The 27,979-nt window shown below is 42.2% G+C and overlaps 1 protein-coding gene across 1 annotated transcript in view; it reads right to left on the bottom strand.

Moving 5' to 3' along the window:
- The window catches only part of LOC124795511 (lysine-specific demethylase 6B), a 125,828-nt gene that overhangs the window by 75,448 nt on the left and 22,401 nt on the right, over positions 1 to 27,979 (bottom strand). The window contains exons 2-3 of the mRNA XM_047259610.1: positions 23,213 to 23,374; positions 7,883 to 8,371 (exon numbers count right to left, since the gene is read on the bottom strand). Coding sequence (XP_047115566.1) covers positions 7,883 to 8,371; positions 23,213 to 23,374 — 651 coding nt within the window. The remainder of the gene's footprint in view (positions 1 to 7,882; positions 8,372 to 23,212; positions 23,375 to 27,979) is intronic.

The raw sequence follows: 27,979 nt of genomic DNA, 5'->3' as shown, positions 1-27,979 counted from the left end.
ATGTAGTCTTTTTTAATGCGTTAACATTAGCTTGCTGTTCTCTGGAATTAGCACCCACTCGTTTACTTAATCTAACTTAACTAGTCTCTATTCACTCTAATTTTTCAGTTTTTGCTGTCATGTACTTACCTGTGTCAGTTTTCGCTATTAGTTATGACACAGTGCCGTTATAATTATGTAGATACACAGAAGGCTATTTTCCAATGTTAAAAATATGGTTCGGATTGCTGTTATTTTGTGAGAGTATTGCTCGAAAATTCTGTTTGAATGCTGTAATTATTCATAATATGTCTTTTTTGTAATTAAAACTTAAATATCACTAAAGTTCAAGATTTGGCCACGTGATATAAAACGCAGTTATTGGCTGAAGCTCTGGTGACGTCACAGTCAAGGAGCAGGACGAAGCTATAGGTGTGTTATACGAATGTTAGCTGAAGTTACTAGTGTTTTTCCGTACTTTTTCCGCAAACAGTTTAGTTATTTAGTGAGGGGAAACTCATTTACAACTCTTAAGTAAAAACGAAAAGGAATTTTGTGAAGAGTGTTTGTGAAACCTACAGAAAGTTGATGCATTTCGGTATCTTCGTAACTCAGAAACAACCCAGATTTTGAGGACGGTAGTACTGTGACACAGCAATAATTCGCAGAATTGTCTTAAAACGGAGGAAATCTGGAACTGGATTATTTGCTCGCACCATGCTGAAGAGGTTTTCCAGGGCAACTTGTTAAATGCTCCACAATAAAACAGTAGAAAAGTTTCCATTCAGAAGATAGTTGTGATTGTTAACTACTGCGGTTGTTGCCAGAACTGCTACTGTTTTCCAGGTACCTCTTTTCTCAAATTCAGCGTATTAATACTCGTGAGGAACTGCACAACATTATCGTTTTCTTTAGACATTGCAGTTGTTCCATTCCTTCAGGTTATTAATACCACCACCGGAAAATTACGTCTATGAAATACGCAGGTGACGCAGCAGTACCTTGAAGTAGATTATTTGTTGTTCGACTGCATGCTTAACTTCTACTAAAATACTATGATTGAAAGGTACTTGAGCAGGACGAACTTTCACTTTATCGTAATAGCGTGGTTTTATTATATTTCTCGTAGGTTCCAAGCAATTTTCAATTTTTCTTTGTCAAAATCGTATAGCTTTACAATAAGCTCAATGGAGACAGTTGAAAGTAGCAAATTATTTGTTTGGGGAGAATAATGTGGTCAAAAATTGTTAAATGGCTTCTTAGATTATTCAGAATAAGAGCTACATCAGGCATGAAATAGTTTCTTAACTCTATGCTTGTGTTTCATCTCAAATTGACCAGGCGTAAAATGAAGCTAATACATGAAAATAGATAACAATTTTGTTTACAGGGTGGTCCTCCGCAGCAAATCCAGAAATATTTGTTTTGTAAATAAAAACGTCTTTTTCTTGCTGCACTGTCTTTTTATCTCTCCCAGATACGTTTCGCTTTTTTTTTCTTTAAGGCATCTTCAGTGGGATCTAGAATGACACAACTTTGTTTTGATACGTGTTATACGTAGATTATGAAATACTGCATTGAAATACAACCTACAAATAACACATATCAAAACAAAACTGTATCATTTTAGATCCCCCTGAAGATGCCTTAAAGTAAATAAATAAATAACGCATTTGGGAGAAATAAAATACAGTGCAGCAAGAAAAAGCGGTTTTTATTCTCAAAAGCATACATTAAAATAGATATTGAAATGTAATATGATATAAAGTTCGTTTGGAAATTCCAGTTACAAACTCCTAGGACTTGTGGCGGGAAGTGACTACATAATATTCTTGAATAGGAACACATGTCCGGAAACGTACCATTTCCGTTCTACGAAGGTTTCAGTTCAGATGATTAACTCATCCACTTCTACCTGAGGAACTGATCTAGGTGTGAGAAGTAAAATTGTAAGGTAACAATTCGAAAGGAAAAATAGCGAAACATCCATTTATCACTTAGACATTTGTTTGTAGGAATACCTCAACATTACGTGTTTACATTACTCCAAAACTAAAAAGAACCCAGCGTACTGTACTTACAGAGCAGTACTGACGTATTACATCAGCGGCTCGATGTGGCGACCATCAACGTTGTTACAGACATAGTACCTACGAAGCACGTTCTGGTATACACTCTCCATCCCAGATGAGGTCTCTTCAGTTTCTTGTACAGTGGCCAAAACTCGTGCCAGAATATGTTCTTCTGTCTCTACAGGTGTCTCGAAAATTGAACTTTGCATACGATATCATAAGAAGTTGTCCATACGAATTAAATCTGGCGACTGTGGCAGCCACTCGGTTGGATCACCTCGGCCTATCCACCTTTCACAACATCGTCTTCGTCTGTTCAGAAGTCTCCGAACCGACGTGAGAAGTGAGGCGCTGCCCCATCATTCCGAAACTCCATTTCCTGTAGGATATTCATTGGGAAACCTTCCAATGCGTTTTGTAGGAAGATCGAGTATGCAGGACCAGGACGTATGGCCCAATCACATGACCGTCCAGAATACTGCCACACGTTGATACCAAACCGATGCTGAAATCCCTGATCGTGCAAGAGTGTTTTCGTCTGCCCAGACATGGTTGTTTCGAGAATTCAGAACGCAGTCCACAGTGAACTTATATTAATTTGTGAACAGAACTAGACGTGTAAAAAGAGGTGTCGATAGATGAGTGTAGGAACAACGTGCAGTATACAACGCGATGTGGAAAATAGGCTAGACTCACAAGTCTACCCTCCGTAAGTGGTACGGATACAATTGTCGCTCACGCGGGAAGTCCCAGACGATACTGTGATTAACAATCATTGCACGCGCATTTATTCGAGTATTCGTAGACGGGTTCTCTTCAACGCGTTGCAGTACATGTTATTCAAATTCTGGCGTAAGACGTTGCCGTGGAGCGCCATAGTCCTGCCTCCTCACCGTGAAGGTACCTGTTTCTCGGAGCCGCCGCGTAACTGCGGCAGAAAGTTTGTGCGATGGTGTGCTACGTTGCGGAAAACGTTCGTGATACAGACGACTAATAGCTCTTGCATTGCCTCGAGTTTCGCCGTGTGCAAAGAGTATGTTAGCGTACTCGAAACCGTGTATCGAGCCATTTTTACTACACTGAGGAGCCAAAGAAACTGATACACCTGTCGCAACACGACATCGTATGGACTCGACTAATGTCTGAAGTAGTGCTGGAGGGAACTGACACCATGAATCATGGAGGGCTGTCATTGAATCCGTAAGAGTACGAGGGGATGGAGCTCTCTTCTGAACAGCGCGTCACAAGGCATCCCAGATATAGTCAACAATGCTCATGCCTGGAGAGTTTGGTGGCCGGTGGAAGTGTTTAAACTCAGAAGTGTTCCTGGAGCCACTCTGTAGAAATTCTGTACGTGTGGGGTGTCGCATTGTCCTGCTGGAATTCCACAAGTCCGTCGGAGTGCACAATGCACATGATTGCATGCAGGTGATCAGATAGGATGCTTAGGTACGTGTCACCTTTCAGAATCGTATCTGGACGTACCAGGGGTCCCATATCACTCGAGCTGAACACGTCCAGCATCATTACAGAACATGCATCAGCTTGAACAGTCCCCTGCTGACATGCAGGATCCATGGATTCATACGGTTGTCTCCATACGCGCACACGTCCATCCGCTCGATGAAGTTTGAAACGAGACTCGTCTGATCAGGCAACATGTTTCCAGTAATCAGCAGTCCAGTGTAATGCAACCATCCAGAGTACAGGAGTGGGCCTTCGGCTCCGAAAGCCCATATCCACGGTGTTTCGTTGAATGGTTCGCACGCTGACACTTGTTGATGGTCCAGCATTGAAATCTTCAGCAATTTCCGGAAGAGTTGCACTGCTGTCACGTTGAACGATTCTCTTCAGTAGTCATTGGTTCCGTTCTTGCAGGATTTATTTCCTGCTGCAGCGATGTCGGAGATTTGGTATTTACCGTATTCCTGATATTCACGGTACACTCGTGAAATGATCGTGCGGGAAAATGCCCACTTCATCGCTGCCTTGGAGGAGTTGTGTCCCATCGCTCGTGCGCCGACTATAACAGCACGTTCAAACTCACTTGAAGCTTGATAACCTACCATTGTAGCAGCAGCAACCGATCTAACAACTGCGCCAGACAGTTGTCTTGTACAGGGTGTATCATGGTTAATAACGTAAACGCATACAGTTAAAAGTACACGATATTAGAAGCAAAGAGGTCTCAGTAAACATAGCGTCGTAAGAGCTACGAGTAATTTTTCTTCTTCGATACTGTGAAGCAAATATCTTCTACTGCAAGCTGTTTGCTTTCCACATTTTGGGAAGTAGTAGTATTGACCAAAAGAAGAAAAAAGTACAGTAAACACTTGCTCTAAAATGTATACCTTAAAAGTTATGAGCAATTGTTCATTAGAAGGGTTGTGTTTCCAAGTAGCGAAGATGAGCACGTGCTCATAGCTCTTAAGGTATGCATTGTAGAGCACATGTTTACTGAACTTTTTTTTCTTTGTTTGGTCCATAGTACTACTTCCCAAAATGTGGAAAGCAAAGAGCTTGTAGTAGAAGAGATTTCCTGCAGGGTATCGAAGTCGTATCTGGACGTATCAGGGGTCCCATATCACTCCAGCTGCACACGCCCCGCATCATTACATATCATGCATCAGCTTGAACGCTCACCTGCTCGTATTTCTTAAGGTATGCATTTTCGACCATATGTTTACTGAGCCTTTTTTGCTTCTAGTATCGTGTACTTTCAACTGTATGCGTTTACGTCCATTATGATACACCCTTTATAGGCGTTACCCACCGCAGCGCCGTATTCTGCCTGTTTACATATCTGTGTATTTGAGTGCGCATACCTATACCAGTTTCTTTGGCACTTGAGTGTTCTTCGAAGGCACAGGCGTTGAACAGGTCTCGCAGCAAGACAGATGTTAAGTGACATGAAGTGGCCGATTGACGTAGTTCACGTCATGCTGTCTACCCTTTTGCACAGCAAGACAAGGAACTCTGAGACTTCTCTCTTTCCCTCTGCAGACGTTGGACGGTTACTCATCTAAACTGAAAACGTTGTAGAACGGAAACGGTACCTTTCTGGACATGGCCGGCTGCGGTAGCCGTGCGGTTCTAGGCACTTCAGTCCCGAACCGCGCGACTGCTACGGTAGCAGGTTCGAATCCTGCCTCGGGCATGGATGTGTGTGATGTCCTTAGGTTAGTTAGGTTTAAGTAGTTCTAAGTTCTAGGGGAGTGATGACCTCAGATGGTAAGTCCCATAGTGCTCAGAGCCATTTCAACCATTTTCTGGACATGGGCTCCTGTTCAAAATATTACGTACTCATTCCCCAAAACAAGTCCTAGAAATTTGTAAAGGGAATTTGCGAACACACTTCAGTTCAAAGCTGCTACATAACTTCATAACAAATTAAGTTAACTTGAGAAGACAGCAGTATTAATTTAAAAAAATCTTTCTTCTAATTGAGAATCGATCTAATGAAGACTGCACTAGGCGTTCAGCACGCTACCTTTCGCGCTACAAGAGACAAAGTGTTCAGATTGAGTATTGCTTACATCGAATTAAGCCTCACTGAAATAAACACTCGTGTTTATTTCTGTGACGCTCAATTCGATGTAAGTAAACATGTAATCTGAACACTTTGTCGCTTGTTACGTTAGATAGTGAACACTATCTTGGTTGCATCACTACGAGGTAGTTGCAATCACGCATAATCTAATTTTTTAGAAAACGCAAAAACAATTTTCAGGGCTTTTTTTATAGACGTATTTGTACAATGTGGTACTGCACACCAGTTGTAACTCATTTCCGAAACGTAAATTCCGAAACAAGATATCGCTGGGGACGAGCTTTACGACAGTAGGACTAGCCTGCTAGCCAGTGACGTCACAGTCGTGAAATGATCCAAATTGTTTTAGCGGGCTTTCAAATTAATTGAATTTTATTCCCGTTATTTTTTTCTTTAAATACGGAAAATTATGAGGATGGAAACATATTGTCAGCATAAAATGACGTAATGAATGGTTTAAGACGATTTTCTGAAAACCGGAAAATACCTTACTCTGAAGCAGTGTAGGAGCCGGACGCCCACACCAGCGTGTTGACTGCTAGAGAAATGAAATGAGCGTACGGCATTGAGAGCCGGGAGTCCCCCATTCGGGGAAGTTCGGCCGCCGAGGGCAAGTACTTATTGCATTGCATTTTCAGGGCTTTTTTAATAGACGTATTTGTACAATATGGTACTGCACACCAGTTGTAACTCATTGCGCGCCGGAGATGGGGATGAAATGATGATGAGGACAACACAGCACCCAGTCCCTGAGCGGAGAAAATCACCTGCCCCAACCGGGAATCGAATCCGCTGACCACTTTTTTTTTTTTTTTTTTTTTTTTTAGTGGGGGCTGGGGGGGCAAAGTGGGCAGGGGTCGAAACCCGAGGCCTGACCACAGTGTCCTCCTCACCACCACCGAGCCTGTGGTGCTTAGGGAAATGGGAGACACAGGAATCAACAGTAGTGAAAGGCGTTGTTATTTATTTATTTGCATGTGTTCTTGTAATATCCACTAATATCATGAAATTATGTGAACACATCGGCGAAAGAGAAAAGAAATATAAATTCTGGTTAAAGAAAAAGAAAGGAAAAAGGAAAAGCAAAAAGAAATAAAATTCGTGCAATCTGCGACGCGCTCTCCCATCCGCGGAGGTCAGTAATAGAATAGATCGTAGGCGGCTGAAACTCGGACACCGCCGGGGGAGGAGGGGTAGGTGCCCTCTGAGCCAGGCACCCCCCAACTCAGTGGAGGTCTAACAAAGACCGCTCGAAGATAGTTAACAAATAATGTTCGGTAACGTGGCGTGTTTTCGAGAGCTGTAAATAGGTCAAGAAGTCGAGGCGGGATTTAGGTCCCTCATGAAAGAGATAAGCGACCGTCCACCCTTTGACCCACGTAATAGCATGACATTTGACGGCGGGAAAATGTCTGTCCTCCGGGTATAGAAACATTCGAGGTTCGATTGTGTCTGGTGGCGCCCAGAGATAGCAGGCAATGATTTGCTGCACGAAGCGCCATGCATCTTGCGATGAGGCGCATGTCAGACGGTGTTCATCAGTGTCCAGTTGCTGGCAAAGGTGACAAAGAGGGGATTCTGACAAGCCAATGTTGTGCAGGCGCTGCTTCGTGGCAAATGTCCTGTTGACTATGTGATACCACAGTGCCCGGACGTTCGTAGGGAGGAAGGGCTGGTGGACGGTAGTCCACACTATGGGCCACTGGATGGAGGGATGTTTGGTCTCCATCACATTCCGAGGAACACAGCGCAGCAACAGGCTGTAAAAATCCTTAGTCCTGGGTGGGCGTGTATCTGGGAGACTGGTATGTATGTAACTGTAGTCGACGAAAGAGGTCGAAATATGAGACAAATGAGGCACGATATGGCCGACAGACACCGGTGGTGAGGTGGAAGCAGGTAGGAGGCCCTCAAGCAAGCTGCGTGTTAGAGATGTACCCTGGCCCATCCACTGTTTTCTCACGGTATTCATGTACAAGGCTGCAGCTCGCATACGGACATTGACGAGCCCGACGCCACCATACCGTGAGGGCAGTGTAAGTGTCTCATAACGGACTTTAAACATTGAACCAGCCGTGAGATAATAGCCAAAAGCCGCCTGAAGGTTGCGCCCAATTGCAGTTGGCAGAGGGAGAACTTGCGCGATGTGAACCAATTTTGATGGCACATAAAGATTAAGAAACTCAACCCGTTGAAGTGTGTCCTGGAGGCACAAGAGGTTCTGGCGACTACTCAGCTAACAGGGGCGGACTATAAGAGAGAGAAGGTGTACGGCACGAACCTTTTGGAGCGGCGCCGGCTCGCCGGCTTGGGGCGGCGCTGTGGCGGAGCCTCGGCCCACGGGCGCGGGGGCGGGGCCGCGGCGCTTGCGGGAGCTGGCCTTGGAGCAGCGCGAGGCGGGCGCCGACGCGGAGGACAGCGAGCCGGGCGCCGGCGGCAGGTGCGGGGGCGGCGTGGGCGGCGAGGGCGGCGGCAGCGGCAGCGCGCCCTGGCTGCGCGACCGGCGCAGGTCGAGCACGAGCAGCGTGCGGCCGGCGCCGCAGCGGGAGCGCCCGCGGGCCGCCGCCGAGCCCGCCGACGCCGACGCCGTGGCCGAGGTGGCGGCGTCGGGCGTGACGCAGCGCCGGCCAGAGCCGCGCGCCCCCGCGCTCGCCAGCGTCGGCGCCGGCGTGGGTGGCCGCGAGTCGGTGTCCGTGTAGCGCCGGAACAGCTCCTCCGGCACCGCCGCCTCTCCGTCGCCGTACGCCAGTGCCGCGCGGCCCTCGCTCGCCTGCCACACACCGACCCAGAGAAAATAGAGCGTAAGGAGAGCAAGGAGAGGAGCGCTCGGTGACCTTGGAAGTAATATTTCGTCAGTTGATCGTAAAAAACCCTAAGAAGTTCGTATAAAAAATCATTCACTCTCGAGGAGAACACGGCAAGTGCCATAACCCGATTTCTCAGATACGTCGCTTAGTCAAAAAAAAAAAAAGAAATCTAACATTATTCTCCGTTCCCCACGTCATATTTCAGTTTGTATACACCCTACAAATACACATAACGTCCTAACTCATGCAACTAGTGCGCAAACGCGAGGCGCAAATGCGCAGTGGCTGGTAGCGCAGTTGCCTGCAACCTAGTGTCGTGTAAACTAGGCTGCTGCTCTAGATCGTTAAGTGAAGGCACTCCGCCACTGCGTTGTCTGTGATGAGAGCTAATGCCTGAAATTTGGTATTCTGGGAGCATTCTTGACACTGTGGATCTCGTAATATAAAATTACCTAACCATTTCCGAAACAGTGTCCCATGCGTCTATCTCCAACTTCAAAGTCTGTTAATTCCCGTCGTGCGGCCATAATCATGTCAGTAATCTTGTGACACGAGTCACCTGAGTACAAATGACAGCTCCGCCAATCCACTGCCCTTTCACACCTTGTGTACACGATACTACCGCTATCTGCATATATTCATATCGCATATTATTGCTTCAGTGTATAAATAGTAGCCTAATTATTCAATAAGAGGTTACGACGAAATCTTTGATTTGTTATAGAATCTAGTCACGAGTTGCCGAGAGACGAGCAGGTCACCACTAGGCAGACACTACACTTGATGAACTCTGTGCCAGAGTAGGAGCACAGAATGACGTAGCCCCATTTGTCATCAAGACTCAGGTCGATTCGACGCCTATCCGTGTTATAGCCACTTTGGCTGTCAGAGGTGGCAGCTCTATGTCCAAAATTTCGTTCAAATGGCTCTGAGCACTGTAGGACTTAACATCTGAGGTCATCAGTTCCCTAGCCTTAGAACTACTTAAACCTCACTAACCCAAGGACATCACACACATCCATGCCCGAGGCAGGACTCGAACCTGCGACCGTAGCAGCCACGTGGTTCCGGACTGAAGCGGCTAGAACCGCTCGGCCACAGCGGCCGGCCCAAAATTTCGTATCCTGTAAATTTATCATATATTCTTTCTAGTACGTCGTATCCGTACAGTAACTAAAATTTCATTATTTTCTATCCTTCCTGCTGATACACCTTTTATGGTCAGCAGTGTAATAATTTTTCTTTGTTGGTAGTTTCATTCCCATCTATCGTCTACACAGATGTAATGTGATCTCTACTTAACGTTTTTTTATTCGTTAGGCCCACTAAGAATCACATGAAATAACTTACGTATTCTTTATCTCCTTTCTTTCCAGTAATTTTTTATTCTTTCGCTACGTTTTGCTCTTCTTTCATCTCTCCATATTACACCTATCTTTTTCTTTGTTTTCTCCTGAAGCCCTTGAAACTTTTTACTTTTGCTCTAAACTTTTCTCGTTCTCCTATTTCTTCCTGAATACTTCTGTTTCCCTCAGGTCTGCTTTAACTTCTTCGATCCACATCATTGATATTTTTGGATTTCTGTCAAAGTTTAAAACTCTTTTTGTTACTCTTTCACCATCTATCCTTTTTAGATGTCCATACAATACAACTCTTCTCTCCCACATTGTGTCTATTATTCGTTACATTATTTCATAAACTTATTTATTACTTCACAATTTCCATAGCCGGCCGGTGTGACCGAGCGGTTCTAGGCGCTTCAGTCTGGAACCGCGCGCCCGCTACGGTCACAGGTTCGAATCCTGCCTCGGGCATGGATGTGTGTGATGTCCTTAGGTTAGTTAGGTTTAAGTAGTTCTACGTTCTAGGGGACTAATGACCTCAGATGTTAAGTCCCATAGTGCTCAGAGCCATTTGAACCATTTGAACCACAATTTCCATATATCATTGTCACATTTTGGTCCCAAGATTTTCCTGATTATCTTTTTTTCCTTCTTTTCAGTTTCACCTAGTTACTGCATATTACGGCTGTATGTAACGGAAGGCATTCTAGGTATTCTTGTCCAATGACACTGATGTAGTGCTGGAGTTTTGCATTTATGGGAGTAAATTTGTTGTTACACAGGTTTCTTGTTAACTGAGAAGCCACCTCTATTTTCCTTGCCCTTGCTAAGCCAGTTTCTTTGTACAAAGCATTTGCTGCTTTATTTCACTCAGACATCTAAATTTTGTAGTCTTTTTTTATTCTTTCCATGTATTTCGGCGCCTCCTCCGCACCTGTCATATACTCTGCTTTTCTCAAATGATATTCTTAGGCCTGCTTTTGAATCTATCTCCTGGAAAAAGTTTATCTTCAGTGTTGCATTTTCCACAGTTTTAGCTAAGACATCAAATGCCAAAAAATCAGTACTCAGATTATACCCTTTTCTCCCAATGATTGTGAGTTATTAAATCCTGTCTTCTTCTGTTCTTTTCTTCCACTTCCTGATTCACTTCTCTAGTACACAACTGAATAGCAATGGGGTCAGCCCTTATCCTTATCCTACACCAGTTTGGATTTCAAAAGCCTTGGAGGTTCCACCAAAGAAATTAATTTAGAATTTTGTATTTGTTGGTGTGTTTTTCATTATTGCCACTGATTTGCTGTCAGCTCCAAACTCGTTTAAGGTGCTGAATGATGTTTCTCTGTCAATAGAATCGTATGATTTTTTGAAGTCTACAAATGCTATATCAGTGCTTTTGATTCTCATTGTCCTGTACCTGATTATAAATTTCAGATTTAAAATTTGTTCCTCACGCGTTCGTCCTTTTCAAAGCCATCGTTGGTACTTTCCTAATTACTGATCCTGTTGGCGTTCTAGTCTGTTTTGTAATGCTTTCGAAAGAATTTTGTAAGTCACTTGAAGCAGGGAATTCCTCTATAGTTGTTGGAGTCAGTTTTATCTCCTTTCTTGTGGGTTGGATGAGTTAATTCTGTTTTCCGATTTTGTGGTATAGCTTCTGTTTCCAAGACTTTCTGAAAGACTCCGTGTAGCTTCTTGACTGTTCCAGCGTCTGCAATTTTCCACATTTCAGTAGTTGTGGACTCTTCCGTAGGGGCCTTATTCTTCAAATCTTTAATAATATTATGGATTTCATCCGTGCTGGGGGTTCTGAGTTTGTATAAGTGCATATTGGATTTCGTTTTAGGGATTTTGCTCTTGGTTCCTCACGTTTTAAGACTCTTTGAAATAGCTTGCTAATACTATTAATTTCAATTGTTTCTGCAAGCTGTTAAGCTCTAAATTACCTGGTCAAAATAATTCATTTTTTCATCTACTCTCGCATAAAGGCTTTCCCAATTCTAAACATTCTGCGTGGTGTCTGTTTGTTCTATATCGTGTCTCCCTACCACTTTCGCGCAACGACGCTCTGAGCGTGTTTTTTAGGGAATTGACTAGTTTCAACCTAGGACCTGTTGCTGGTAAGGAGACGTCAGACCACCACACATGACATGTAGAATTCAGAAGAGTTCAGTGAGACTAGCGATGATATGGTAAAATAACGTCGAAAAAGCAGTTAAGTTTACCATTGGAAATTTTATTCTACTCGCAAAACATCGTTTATAAATCGCACTATTGATAAAAGGAAATGTTTTAATACTGGATGGTAAAAACCAACTGCGTTCAACAAAATTGTGAACGAATATTCCCTGAATGGGTTTTCAAGTTCTACAATGGATCGAAGGATGACCTATGCCATATCACATCTATAATCTAGGTTTGAATTAAGTTTCACAAAAAAGCAAATTATCAAAATGGTCTACAGTGACTCTCAATTACCTTTAATTACTTATCTAACTTGTCGTAAATTACAGTGGCTGATGTGGCTTCTCAATAACTATATAACAGAAAAATCATAGCGTTTCAGATTTTTACTTCAAGTGGCAAATGTGAACACCATGAGCTTTAATTGACGATCGACACTAGTATTACGCAAAAAGGGGATGTTACAGATGAGACTTCTGCAGTTCTGAGTGAAGCTTTATGTGCTGTTATGCGCCACCGCGTGCGTTCATTACCTTGTCGGTGTTCGTCAGGGGGCGGCGGACAGCACAGCTCCTCTCACCTCGCCGTCTCCCAAGCAACTCCCTCCTAACTTCTCCTTACTACAATTTACCGAAGTTGGTTTAAAAAAAACTATCTGGCTGTGTTTTCATCTGACCAATCAGGGTCTCAATGTTAACCTTAAGCTCCGCCTACAAAAATTCTGTCTATCCAATGAGAAACGTTATACTTTTCGTGGTGGGGCAATGTTTTTTAAAGTTTGCAACGTAACAGAGACGCGAACAAGTCTCACGCTAAAACTTGCAGCTGGTGTGGTCCTTTTAGCGTTATCGTAAGGTCTGTACTGTTCTTCTGGAGGGCTCTATCTTTTAACATGGGCTGGGGGTGGTCCTAATGTAACAGAGACGCGAAAAAGTCTCATGCTAAAACTTGCGGGTGGTGTAGCCCTTTTTGTGTTATCGTAAGATCTATACTGTTCTTCTGGAGGGCTCTAGCTTTTAACATGGGCTGGGGGGTGGTCCTAATGTGACAGAGACGCGAAAAAGTCTCCCGCTAAAAACTTGCGGGTGGTGTAGTCGTAGCGGTTAGCTGGCGACGTGGGTGTACGTCCCTTATCATAGGGCCTTCTCGCTTAACACGGTTCTGCTCTCAGCTTCTGTTCTCGTTTCTCCCCTCGGAACTGCGTCTGTCTCATGGTGGGAAGGTGTGACATGCATTTAGGCATTCTTGTGTTAGTCTGTAGTATTCCATTTGCTCACTCGTAACTCGTATTACTTTGGTTAATGTAATGTCACGATTTATTCGGAGCTATGTGACATGCAACTGGATTTGCTTATCATGTCAGGGTTTTCATGGAAGGTGTTGGATTTGCCTGACACCTTACATATCACCACCCTTCGAACTTAATTTTTGCACTGAAGTTAGGCAATGATTGAATCGTTGTCTAAGTCAGTCAAAAATTATTTCTTTATCTAAATTTTGTTGCCTACTGTTCAGCCACGTTATTCTGGTTCTATGATAGTTTGTATTACTAATTTATATTTTTATATTCTTCCAAATTATTCTCAAAAATGACAAGAGAAGAATATTTTTATGCTATTATTAATTCTTAATTATTTTCTTTCTTTATTTAAGTGTGAAGTTTTTTTTAAAGAAGTTTGTTATCGAAGGTGAGGAGTCTTTCACATCGGTTTTCTTAGAAATATATTTTTTTTATAAATGTAGTAATTAAGTAAAATCTATTCCTAACACATTTTCTAAATATCATGTAAAAGTAAAATGTTTTTGTTTCTAGACACTCATTTCAACATTGTTACACTAACAAATAAGAATAATTTCCAAGAATTGCTTTGACAAAGAAATATACATATACAAGTATTGAGATATAATCCTAACAAATGGTACAAATGTTAAAAAAAAGGGAAAACATCCAACAAGATAATTTTTTATTCTTTGTTTTTTTTAAGGAGAAAATTAGTAAAATAAAGTTGTTCTTTTATTTTTATGAGAAGAAAATAAGTGACATTTAGTTTTAGTGTTTATTGTGCCTTACTTTTGTTCTTTATGTACTGTCCATTTTGAGAACTAATGACTTATTTTTTACGATACTCTATTTTTTACTTAAGTCCCCAGTCAATGACTGTTATTTTGTAGTTTATTAGCTGTCTGGTGTGCTTAACTTATTTAGTTTTTCACACGTTTCTTTTGCATAATTCCTACATCACATAATTTGATTTCACACATTCACACAATCCTATGAATGTTTAAGCATGAGGTTGGTGAATGTTTTTGCACGAAGGTGATGGACTTAAGCGAGATGGATGTGGGCAAGTATTTGATGTACAGCTTCGTTCGTCGTTCCTTGTTGGCTTTGCAAGTGTGTGTTGCTGTTGTGGAGGTCCCATAATGGAATGGAGCTGTGAGCGTAGAATCTCGTGGTTTACTGGCTTTGTATGCGTAAAAGTCATCGTTATGTGTCGCTGAAAGCGGTCGTTTTTCGTTGTAATACTTCGCAGACGACTAGTTTACAATAGGATAGGGATTTGGGAAGGTATGTGGTCTATTCTTCACCCATCTTCTTTCTTGGTTTCAATCTTGCGAATCTTCAACTTCTGTTCTTCCTGCTTTTTCTCTGCTTCTTACTTGATTCTTGGTTCTTCTCTGGGCAGGATATGGAAATATTTATTGATAGCTAGTCGCTTTGAAGTTCTCCTAGTAACAGTTTGATAAATTGTTTGGGCGTGTCATTTTTACTTTGTGGACATTTTCTTCAGTTTCGTGCATCAGCGCGCTGTTTAATAGCGGTAGTGTGACTTTTACACATATTTTTTGCCAGTGGTGGCTTGCCCAAGCGGTCTTCTCGTCGGGCCGTTTTTTGCTCGCTCCACTGAGTGGGGGCGCTCAGAGACCTTTCCGGCGTTTGGCATCCCGTCTCTGCAGGGTGTTCCGTCCCAGCAGGGTTCCACCTAGCGGTTAAACTTATTGCCCACTTCAGTTACAAGGGCCTTCTGTTGGTCTCGCTGTCTTTTCCCTTCTCTTGACACTTCTGCCTTGTAGGAATCGTGTCTTGCTAATTACGTCCTTTTCTTTCTTGATACTTCTCGCGTTGCAACTTGTGGGTCGTTGCATCTGGTCTTTGCTGGAGCTTTTACAATGGTTCTTACAAAAAGTTTTACTTATAATCATCTAACATATGTCTAGTACCTACATTATTTTGCGCCTTCTTAAAAAGCTTTACAAATTTCGGTGCCCTTTCCATGTTACAATTCTAAGATATTTTGAGTCTTAACTTCTACAAGAAATCCTCAAATTCGTTTTTTTTTTGTGTGTAGTGTCATGGCGTATAGCATTTTAGTATTTCATGCTGTTAGACTATCTACACTTTATCCTTCACCTTAATTTATGGTACCATTGGTGTTATTTTTGTTTTTGTTTTTATTGAAACTAAATTCTTTTTCCCACCTTCCTCTCTCTTCATTCTTCTTTCTCCTGACGATCTTATCTGCAACATAATCTTGAAATATTGTGCTGATTATTTACCAGTAATAAAATTAATCTTCAAACTTGTACTGAAAGTGTTTAATGCTGCCAGTCTTAGGTAAAAATACCTCTGCTTTATTCTCTTTTACTGTGTTCTGAAATACCTTGAACTTCTTGCAATTTTTTGTCGATTTCTTTATGAACTTCTAACATGAGTTGAGGCGATTCCCCCTTTTGTGCATACCATTCTAATTCTTCATCCTCATTATCTCGCGTCATTCTGAATTGTTTGTTTATAACTAGTATTTCTTCTAATTTTAGCTTTTGCTCAAAGAGAAGTGTGACATTCCCGAATGTTACGCTACCTTTCCCCATATCTATTATCACCCGTCTCTCATTTAAAAAATCTGCAGCTATAATCAAATCTACAGTTAGTTTAGGTATAATCACGAAGTTGGCTTCGATCTTTTGACCTTGGCACGAAAGAGTTAACCTTGTTTGTCTTGTAACTTCCGCAGCATTGTTTTTAATAGGACCTCTTACTTTAATCTTATGTATTTTCAGAACTGGCAATTCCTCATTGGCATTACACTGCATGAATAAATTTTCTGAGATCGCAGTCAGTTCACTTCCGCTATCAATTACAATATTGACTGGGATATTCTTTATCATGGCCTTCACAAGTGGTTGAATTTGAAAGGGTTGGTTCTGTTCTTCTTCTTCTTGCATCAACGAATCCTCCACTGAATCCTACATGAGTCTTTTTAGGAATTTCCCTTGTGAATTCGAATTTTCTGTAGGATAAGCTTCGACTGCCACTTCTCTCTCTTTTATTTCCTCTTCTCTATTTCTTCCTTCATTCACGCTTTCTTCAACATCCTCTACTTTTTCCTCTTCCTCGTCTATCTTCTCCTTCTTCATCACTACTTCCACATAATCGCATCTAAATGCTCTAATTATCGCTTCATAACTTCCTTCATTATATACATTGGGTTGTGTGCCCACTCGTAACTTATTTTCAACTTCTGTCTACTGCGCATTATCCTCATTGAATTCGCTTTCCCTGGTTTCCATCTCAAATAGCTCTGCAATACTCATTACTTCGTCCTTTTCTCCTACATTCGTTGTGCATGCCTCTGGTAATTCATCTTCTTCGTCATTATTCTCCCAATTAATTTCGTCCCAACACGATATTGTTATTTTCTTGTCTTCGTTTTCATCTGGTCCCTGCGGATTTGTTTCTTCCTTCTTCTCTTCTCGTGATAAGATTTTTACTTCTCTGTTCAAGGTGCTGTAATAGTCCTGGGTCGGTGCGTCATTCTCTTTGGCATGGGCGCTTAGCTGTCAATTCGAACGTTTATCGGGGTTTGGTGGTCTTACCTCCACCTCTTCTATGTGTGTTCTCTTTTCTTGTTCAGCTTGTTGATAGTGGTTTCTTTGTCGATAATTTGTCGGTCTATTGGTTCTCCAGTACCCGTTCCGGTTGTCGTTATTCGCTCTGTAATAGTTATTGCCGTTCCTCGGTGAATTATAGTTATTGCCATATTCTCTTCTAAATCCATAACCGGTTCTTTGTTGAAATCTATTGTCGTTTCTTGGTGCGAAGTTATCACATGGTTCGTAATTATAGTTTCTTCGTACTGTGTCTTGTGGATTCCACTGCTTTTTGATTTCGTTTTCACGTGCACTTCGTCTTTTTCTTGCGTCATCTTCCGAAAATATGAACTCTAGTTCCCTTAGAATACCTTTAAATGCTTCAACGTCATTGTTTCCGCGACCTACTAATGATTGCTGGTATTTCAATGGTAGCTTCATCGCGCATAATTTAATCAACTCTCCGTCACTGTAAGGTACATCTAAGCATTGATTTTTGTTTGCCATTACTTCGAAAAATTTCACGGGACTCTTCTCCACTGAATTTTCAAAATATGGGTTCTGTAATACGAGGCCTGTTCAGAAAGTAAGCTCCGATTGATTGCCAAATTGAAACCACAGTGAACATCAGAAATGTTTTACTTGTAACAATTAGCTACACCTTTCAGCTACTTCTCTACGTAGTCACCGTTCTGACTCAGACTTTTGTCATAGCGTTGTACCAACTTTTCAATAGCCTCATCATAGAAGGCAGCCGCCAGTGCTTTCCGCCAATTCTCCACGCTGGCCTACACCTCGTTGTCTGTGTCAAAATGTTGTCTTCAAAGACAGCGGTTCATGTGACCAGAGATGAAACTCAGGGGGAGACAATTGCGGACTGTATTGTGGGTAATCTAACATTTCCATTTGAAAACGATGCAGGAGCATCTTCATTGCCCCTGCAGAGTGTGGCTGAGAATTGTCGTGAAGACGAAACAGCACGACAGTTATGTAATGTTAGCTGCATAGCTTCAGGCGAAATTTCTCACCAGGCCCTCGTACTTGGCGGCAGACACTATTTTCTAGACATCTTTACGCACTCACTGCGAGCTCAGAAATGAGAAGAGCGACGTGATGCTAACTGGGGTTATACTAGAGACACTACCCAATACATCTGTGCAAAGCTTTATCGGATTTTCATAGTCGTTTCCATTTCGCGACCGATCGGAGCTTACTTTCTGAACGCCCCTCGTAATTCGTGCTTCACTCTGTTCTGTGCTTCGCTGGACCAATATCGTGAGAGAAACTTCTCTCTGAAATCTTCGTACGATCGGCATGTCGCTGCAACATTCTACATGGTTTCTGCGACTGTTCCTGATATGTGTGCACATATAAAGTCTAATTTGTGTGCTAGTGTCCAGTGTTCTGGTAATCCTACTCGGAATTGATCAGTAAAAGTTCGTGGATGTAATGAGTTTCCTTCTCGAAAGTGTTGAAATTTTCTGACTGTGAGGAAATGATCGTTGTCGTACTTCGTCATAGTTCCATATGAAATTCGCGATTCTTCACCACTTTTGTTTCTGATCATTTCTCCCGTCGTTCTTTCCGGTTGTGGTAGATCCATTGGATATTTTCCACTGTAACTTTCGCCTACCCTTGCGTAGTATCGTTGGAGTGGTACGCAATAATTTTCTTCCATCGGTTGTGAACGTGTAGCTGAATGCATTGCACAGTACTCTTCGCGACCTGGCTTTCCATTGTTAGGTATTGGTTCGGTATCTTGTCTGGCTAGCCTTGTTGCTTCATTGCAGAATCCAGACTGTCTTGAAACATACATTTGTGGTTCCGCATGTGTTTGTGATGACGTTTGTTCATCAAGAATTTCGAAACGTGTTTGTTGCTGTGCAGGCTGTCTGATTTCACGTATGTTACTTTCCACCTGTGATTGGAATCGCAAATGTGTAATATCTTCGTTAATTGCTTGTTTTTCCGGTTCTGTTACAGATACGGATGTGGTTGCAGACTCTGTGCTTGTTCGATCCTGTTCACTACGCTCTTCAATGGTTTGCAACAGCTCTGTTCGCAATTTCTGAAACTGTCGCTTCGTTTGCGCTTCTATTTTGACTATGCGGTTATCATATCTTTTCAGCGCTGCTTTTGTGATACGTTTGTGTAACACACTTTTTCAACAATTTCACGCGCTGTACCTGCTGTTTGTCTAGTAATTACGTTTATCTGTTTCTCTAGTTTCTTGACTTCTCCCTGGGTGTTGTTACGTAATGTTTTGATTTCTTCCTGAATGTCATTACGCAATGTTTGTACGTCCGCTTGTACCTTGTCAATGTCTGTTCTCAATTGATTGTAACCTGTTATTAAGCTTCCTATCACTTCTCGAGATTCTTTTGCCTCGTCATCAATATGACTTAGGTGTAACTGAATTTTTTTGTTTTGTTCTTTAATCTCACGCATTTGTCTCGTGGTTTCTGCATTTTGTTTCGTCATTTCTGCATTCTGAATTTTAATTTGGTTCGCAAATTCTTTATTTTGTCTTGTCATGGTTTCCGTGATTAATTGTAACAATTCTGCCACATTGGTGGGTCCTATTGCGTTTTCTTCCGACGTCCTACGCTCTGTGTTTTCACCCAAGTGTTGGTTTGCAACCGATTGCATTGAACTGTGCTGTGACACGTTTCTGCTCGCATTCCTTGTACTCTGTGGTGAGGGAGCTCTGGTTACTTGTACTATCGGTTCTACGTATTCAAGACGCAAGTTAGAATCCTCATCGACTGTCTCTCTTCTTTCCTGCTCCTCTATCGTATGCTGACCTAGGTTTTCTGTGCCTTGATGTACATTATCCTCGTTATGGTGCGTTATATGTCCTATTTCCCGCGATACTGCATCGTCCGTTGTACTGTCCTCTATTCTCTGTCCATTTTCATGCTGGGTCTCTACCTCAATTCGGTCAAGGTCTCGATCTGCCATTGCTAATCTTTCCGAATCCCTTATTTTCTGTTCTAAAAGTAATTCACGCGCCCTACTTCGAGTCAACATGCGCTCATACGATCTCATGCGTTTCATAAACTTTTTGATCACACGACTTGACACTACCAAGACTGACAATCCATTCACTTACTTGTTGGGTCAGAACCAACTTGTCAACGATGTATCCGCCACCTGTGCGCTTGCATTGGAGAGAAAACTTAATTCTAACAATTTTTAAAATTCATAACTTAATTATGCTATTTTCTCTGCTAGAATCTCTCATTTTTGAATACTTTATTACTATCTATCGCTGCAGCTACTGTTTTCGACTATTTATCACTTTAGCAAAAAATTTTTTACTGCGAAAATTTTTCAACAGGATATTTTTCTGACCTAGTTAGGCATGTGGTCGACCTTCAATCATGGTATTTTACCATCCTGGCAGGGTCGCCATTTTCTAAACATTCTGCAAGGTGTCTGTTTGTTCAATATCGTGTCTCCCTACCACTTTCGCGCAACGACGCTCTGAGCGTGTTTTTTAGGGAATTGACTAGTTTGAACCTGGGACCTGTTGCTGGTAAGGAGACGTCAGACCACCACACATGACATGTAGAATTCAGAAGAGTTCAGTGAGACTAGCGATGATATAACCAAATACTTAATGATTTCAGCATCAGCTCTACTGCACTCCCTGTAAAGGAATCTTAATACTAACTAAATTTAGTGGAAGGGGTTCAAGGCTTTCCTATTTTTAGTTAGCTGGTAAAATAACGTCGTTAATAGCAGTTAAGTTTACCATTGGAAATTTTATTCTACTCGCAAAACATCGTTTATAAATTGCACTATTGATAAAGGAAATGTCTTAATACAGGATGGTAAAAACCAACTGCGTTCAACAAAATTGTGAACGAATATTCCCTGAATGAGTTTCCAAGTTCTACAATGGATCGAAGGATGACCTATGCCATATCACATCTATAATCTAGGTTTAAATTAAGTTTCGCAAAAAAGCAAATTATCAAAATGATCTACAGTGACCCTCAATTATCTTTAATTACTTATCTAACTTGTCGTAAATTACAGTGGCTGATGTGGCTTCTCAATAACTATAGAACAGAAAAATGATTGCGTTTCAGATTTTTACTTCAAGTGGCAAATGTGAACACCATGAGCTTTAATTGACGATCGACACTAGTATTACGCAAAAAGGGGGTGTAACAGATGAGACTTCTGCAGTTCTGAGTGAAGCTTTATGCGCTGTTATGCGCCATCGCGTGCGTTCATTACCTTGTCGCTGTTCGTCAGGGGACGGCGGGCAGCACAGCTGCGCTCACCTCGCCGTCTCCCAAGCAAATCTCTCCTAACTTCTCCTTACTGCAATTTACCGAAGTTGGTTTAAAAAAAACTATCTGGCTGTGTTTTCATCTGATCAATCAGGGTCTCAATGTTAAGCTCTGCCTACAAAAATTCTGTCTATCCAATGAGAAACGTTATACTTTTCGTGGTGGGGCAATGTTTTTACGTGTGCAACGTAACAGAGACGCGAAAAAGTCTCACGCTAAAACTTGCTACAGCCCTTTTTGTGTTATCGTAAGATCTATACTGTTCTTCTGGAGGGCTCTAGCTTTTAACATGGGCTGGGGGTTGGTCCTAACGTGACAGAGACGCGAAAAAGTCTCCCGCTAAAAACTTGCGGGTGGTGTAGTCGTAGCGGTTAGCTGGCGACGTGGGTGTCCGTCCCTTATCGTAGGGCCTTCTCGCTTAACACGCTTCTGCTCTCGGCTTCTGTTCTCGTTTCTCCCCTCGGAACTGCGTCTGTCTTACGGTGGTAAGGTATGACATGCATTTAGGCATTCTTGTGTTAGTCTGTGGTATTCCATTTGCTCACTCGTTACTCGTATTACTTTGGTTAATTTAATGTCACGATTTATTCGGAGCTATGTGACATGCTACTGGATTTGCTTACCATGTCAGGGTTTTCATGGAAGGTGTTGGATTTGCCTGACACCTTACACCATCTCCAGATTTTCACGTGTCGTGGTTTATCCGGCAAATCCCTGATCTAATCTGCCTTCTACAATCATATAGTCTGCGTCATTTCGTGTGATGTGGAATCAGTAAGCTAACTTCATTACTTCACCTTCTTTTAATTTTTCTCTCAGTTTGATAATAATAACTAAGAGATTCTAAAGCAATATCTACACTTCAATTTCTTTTGCGTCCTGCTTGTTCTCGTTATTTGTATAGTTAATATGATATTGCCTCCCAGATAGCATAAAGGTACCACATCCACTACTAAGTCTTCCGTTCTGCTGCATACCCAGTCGTTATTATCCTTGCTGCTATTCTTCTGCACTTTTGTCATTTTTTCGTGTATCCTCAGTCCAAATTCTGTGCCATTTAGCGCGTCCATTTCATTTAACAGTTGTTTTAAATCTGTCTTAATTTTTGCCAGAAGGCAACCGTCTCTTTAAAATCTTAAATGTAGTATTTATCCGTACTGAATAAAATCTTCTCGGTTTTCAAGCCGCGCCAATTCGAATAAAATCCTCAAGCTTTCAGTGGCTATCTCGAAAGCTCGAGAAGATTTTATTCAAACATGTCGCAGCGAAAGACTCCGAGGATGCATTTGTACGTACTGCACTTTTATGTCCGTTCTAAAAGTTTTGTTTACATCTTGAATACTTCTTCCACAAACAAATAAGATAACAGTTTTTTTGATGTCCTTGTACATGACTTCGTTGATTATTCGACGAACAACTGTTGGATCTCCATTGGGGTTTACAGCGTTGAAATACTGCGTTTTGACAAGAGTCATACTCACCATGTGTCGAGGCATGGTAGTAGCCTCCCCCTTCATTCCTCCTCTGTCCGTCTACACTATGACTCATTAATTATTTCTACTGACCGTGCTTATAGGGCAAGTTGAAATTAATTATTAAAAGACGGTCACCAGATTAATGCTATTCGATAGAATATATCACTGGCACTTGAAGTTTTAGTGGGCCCTTCGCAGATTTAAAAATATTTTTCGTCTCGGGGGGTGGTTGGTACGCCGCAGAGAGAATGTAACCTTAATACTGTCTTCCAGCCACCACCAAAGCCGGAAGACATTCTTATTTCTGTAGGGCACTCACTGAAGCGTCATGTACAAGGGATGTACAGTACCTCAAAGTTATTCATCAGTGGTATACGCTGAGAAAATCTACATTCATGGTTTCTTCTTCTTCAAGACACAGGAGATTAATCACCCGTCTCTGAACCTCATCATTGAGTTCAAGATTTTGTATTTTTCGATTTACACACTTAGACGATTTCTGTAGTCTACAGATGACACAAGTGCATCCTGATTTTATGAATGAGCCCCATGGTAAAAGCAGGAGAATTTGAATTTATTCAGGAAATTATTGGCGCAACCGAATGACGCGGCGCAGTTGTACTCACCCAGGTGTCCTTCGCCCTGCGGACCACATCCTTGGCCTCGAAGTCGGCTGGGTGGTTGCAGAGAATGGAGCAGCCATACGGGAAGGGATTGTACACTCCAGCGAAGGGCCTCAGTGCGTAGGGGGCAGGTCCAGCCACCACGGGGAAGTGTACCGTTTCTGCCTGAAACAGTATTGGAATGGCACTTGGAATGAAAAATTATACCTTACAAGAAATGAATCCCGAACATGACGGTAATCCGTGACGTAACGAAGTGTTTGAGATAAATGAATTCAAGACATATTCGGGGTAGGTTTAGAAAGCACAGCAACAACTTCTATACGAGAAACGGTTAATTCAAGAAATCAAGACATAATGAGTATAAATGATTAATCAATTCTGCAAGAATGCTACATTATCAGTACCCAAGAACTAACTTAATCGACAGTAGTCGCAAAAGACGGCGCTCTTATGAGATACACAAAGTTACCAAGGCATTAGTACTCATTGATTTTCTACCTAGTCGCCATGGTTGACTAAGCTTTTGTTCCGTGAGTAAACCAGTCTGCCGACACCGACCTAAAAGAATTGAAATACAGTTCCATTTTCCACCATGGCTGTTATAGATGGGGCGATCAAAAAGTTTCCGTTTGAGGTCGTGGCTGCACCGTGCGAGTGTATGCAACGTCGCTCGACTCCGATGCAAGTATATAAGCACAGACATGAAGGCGAGGGATTCGTGTGGCATTCGTGTGTTTTGAAGTGCATGCAATAAATGAGAAAACATGAACTATGGCGACATTATTACCATATTCGTCTAAACAGGACCAACATGCTGTTACTTTTTTCTTGGCTGCCGAATGACAAACACTGGTAGACATCCATCAGAGAATGAAGAATATGTATAGGGTAGCATGTCCATCGGAAACCACCGTTGTGGAATGGTGCGCCAAGTTCCGTGCTGGTCACGATTCGACACAAGCCCCTGGTCGATCTCGGGTTACTGGGGCACATTGATTACTGATTTCAAGGAACATGGTGTCTCCATCACTGGGGAACGGTACTACGCAACACTGTGGAAATTACAGCTGCAATTCAAGTGAAACTTCCAAGACAACTGAGACAATGGGTGCCGCTGCTTCATGATAACACACGTCACCACATCGTAAGTGATGCATGCAGAAGTTACGTTAAGTAATGTTCTACCGATGTTACTACAAGATGTTTCACTGCATGACAGAATGGCGATGTACTTCCTACATGATGGATGTCTGGGACATAGCTCGCGTGCGGTTGAAGCTGTATTGAATAGCATATTTCATGAAAGGTGGATTGGTCGTCGAAACACCGTACCATGGCCCGCACGTTCACTGGATCTGACGTCCCCGGATATCTTTCTGTGGGGAAAGTTGAAGGATATTTGCTTTCGTGATCCACCGACAACGCCTGACAACATGCGTCAGCGCATCGTCAATGCATGTGCGAACATTACGGAAGGCAAACTACTCGCTGTCGAGAGGAATGTTGTAACACGTATTGCCAAATGCATTGAGGTTGAATGACATCATTTTGAACATTTATTGCATTAATATGGTATTTACGGTAATCACGCTTTAACAGCATGCGTTCTCAGAAATGATAAGTTCACAAAGGTACATGATCATATTGGAACAACCTAAATAAAATGTTCAAACGTACCTGCGTTCTGTATTTTAATTTAAAAACCTACCTGTTACCAACTGTTCGTCTAAAATTGTGAGCCATATGTTTGTGACTATTACAGCGCCATCTATCACAAGGCGAAAAAAGCGGTCCAACTAAAACATTCATACTTCTTTACGTACTACACGAATATGTAATAAAAATTGGGGTTCCTATTTAAAAAAAACGCACTTGATATCCGTTTGACCTATGGCAGCGCCATCTAGCGGGCCAACCATAGCGCCATCTGGTTTCCCCCTTCAAGCTAGACAACTTTCGTTCTTTGTAGTTTTTTCGTTTGACGCTTATTTCGTGAGATATTTGGCCCGGTCACGATGAGTGGAGCACCCTGTACACTGTTCAGTCACATTAAGGTAACCACCTGTCAGAAGCCTGACTAACCTCCTTTAGCAGCGCGAACTGCTGTGAGAAAAGCAGGAAGAGAGTCAATCAGGTTATGGAAGGTACCGACTGCCATAGACAGATGCACTAGGCTACGCTTGGCTACATAGTGCGATCACCTCTCGTTCACATATTGGGCAATTTGGACAGCACCCATTACATTTCATACGTGCTAAGGCCGGTATCTTCTCCTGTTTTTGCAAAGTCCCTGTGGCGTTATCTTTCAACATGATAACGTCAGACCTGGTCTACTTCGATACGGATGGTATTCGACTGTTGCCTTGGCCAGTATGTACATTTCTCACGCTCACCCAAAACGTCACGTCATGGGTTGCGGAGAGACCGTAAGCCGTCTCTCGCCAGCCACTACAACTGGTGAACTCTGGCGTAGGGTTGAGGCACCACCAAATGACATTCCCATATATGTCGTTCAAGAGCAGTTGTATTGATGCCCATCCGTGCCAGAGTCATTGTTACTGTCAAATACGGCAGCGCTGTGTACTAGAAGTCTCACCTTGTATACCTCCAACTCACCTTCAATTTAAACCATGTGTTCTTTCTGCTGTACTACATACGCACAAAAAGTGAAAATTCGTTATTTGCGTTCTTGATGTAGTAGTCTTAATGGACAGGAATGGATATTGCGTTACATTTTTCGCGGCCATTCCCAGGTGCCTCTGGGTGTCTACCAAAGTGCACTCAGCTAGAAAAAATCCGGTTTAGTGAGGGTAAGACTCGCGCACCAGGGTTCCGTACAAACTTAATGATGTGTATAGACAGCTCATCCATCCCAGAAATCGAGAATTTCAGCGATATTTGCCTGTTACCGACATCAGTATTGGCAAGATAACAAAATATGTGACGTAAATAGCCGCATCTTTTGACTGCATCTACGCGGAAGATTAACTTTTTACACCGCCAAGGGACCGTAGACTTGAATACATGACATAAATTTCAACTTTTATAAGTGACGAAAAAATATTTTTTCGTGTCATATAATTACAAATTAACGTTTTTCGGATCTTTTTACCCTTACTTGTACAGTGAAACCTTTCTTCTTGAAAAAAATTCGCGATTCTACGGCAATGGGAACCTACAGGTTTTGAAGAGTGAGATTTCGAGTATCAGGATATGTGACATGAATGGCCGTATCATCTGATTTCATTGACCTATAAGCTTACATTTATCACATTGCCAAGGAACTATAGGCTTGATACGTCCACCCGTTCCTGACAAAAAGTAGTCTTAGCAGATGGACAAGAAAATTGGTAGCAAATGAGGAAAAATATTTTTTTTTAATTTTTAATTACAAATTAACAATTAGCGGTTTTTCCTTTACTTTTACTATGGAACTTCTATGCTTCCTGCCAAATTTCATGACTGTAGGTCAATGAGAAGTACGCGTACAGCTTTGGATGATTGAGTTCGCTAATATGAAAATATGTAACACAAATGGCTGTTTCTTTTGATTGCACCAACGTAGAATCTTAACTTTCTTACAATGCCAAAGGACCCTTGACCGTAGCATGTGAGGTAAACTTCAACTTGATATGTCAACCCAATCCTGAGAAGAAAAGACTCTTTAACAGTCGGACGGACACAGACGGAAAATAATATGATCCTATAAGGGTTCCGTTTATACGGATTGAAGTATAGAACGTTAAATGGGTGACTTCACCAAACAGATTCTATATAAGCAAAACTATTTTTATGTTAGGTGTGCAGTTTCACACTGGATCGTCAGAATGATTAATTTTCTCGACAGCCACTTCCGTTACTGAAGCGTTTGTCATATCTGCTCAAGAGCGTTAGCAGTCCGTGTCGTAGTCCGCCACCTTTAGGTGGTTTCTTGCAGTCTTCAATTTGGCATCATTTCCAGGACGCTGCCCGCCGTGGAACTCTTTTGAGTTTCGTGAAATTGAAAATCGTCGCCGGCCAGTGTGGCCGAGCGGTTCTAGGCGCTTCAGTCTGGAACCGCGCGACCGCTACGGTCGCAGGTTCGAATCCTGCCTCGGGCATGGATGTGTGTGATGTCCTTATGTTAGTTAGATTTAAGTAGTTCTAAGTTCTAGGGGACTGATGACCTCCGATGTTAAGTCCCATAGTGCTCAGAGTCATTTGAACCATTTTTTTTTTTTTTAAATCGTCCGGAGTAACGTCCAGACTGTAGGTTGAGTATATCAGATTTTCCATCCAAATGAACTCGGCGAGCCTCTGACGTGAAGAAGCACAATACCGCGAGATACCGTTCCACACATACGATTTTAGATTGCTCGCTGTAGTTTCCCTACGGAGACACGGATTCGATCTACACTGAGTGTAACACCTCTTGGCATGAAATCCAGCGAAAGAACACCTTTACTATCCAACAAAGTTGTTGTCAAGAGTTTGAAATTATTCTTTTTTATTTCTTTATGTGGTATAATGCCACTCAAGTCTTCGTGCTTCGTCTCTGGGTTGAGGAGATACACCCGTCTTAACACCAGTAGAAATGTGATCAAGAACAGCATTTCCGTCTGCTTGATACTGTGTCAAAAACGTTAGTGCTGCAGCCATTCTTTGTGTTTTGTTTTGGTGTCTCATTTGCCAGGTACCCAACGGCGTACAGATTTTGCTACAGCCATCATGTCCTGACACACGAAACGAAAGAATAAGACTTATGAACTTAAAAACAAATTAACTGTG

Source organism: Schistocerca piceifrons, chromosome 1 (genome assembly GCF_021461385.2).
Source record: "Schistocerca piceifrons isolate TAMUIC-IGC-003096 chromosome 1, iqSchPice1.1, whole genome shotgun sequence".
Lineage (NCBI taxonomy): Eukaryota > Metazoa > Arthropoda > Insecta > Orthoptera > Acrididae > Schistocerca > Schistocerca piceifrons.
Note: the sequence above shows the minus strand (reverse complement) of the source record. Positions and strands in the feature narration are given on the sequence as shown.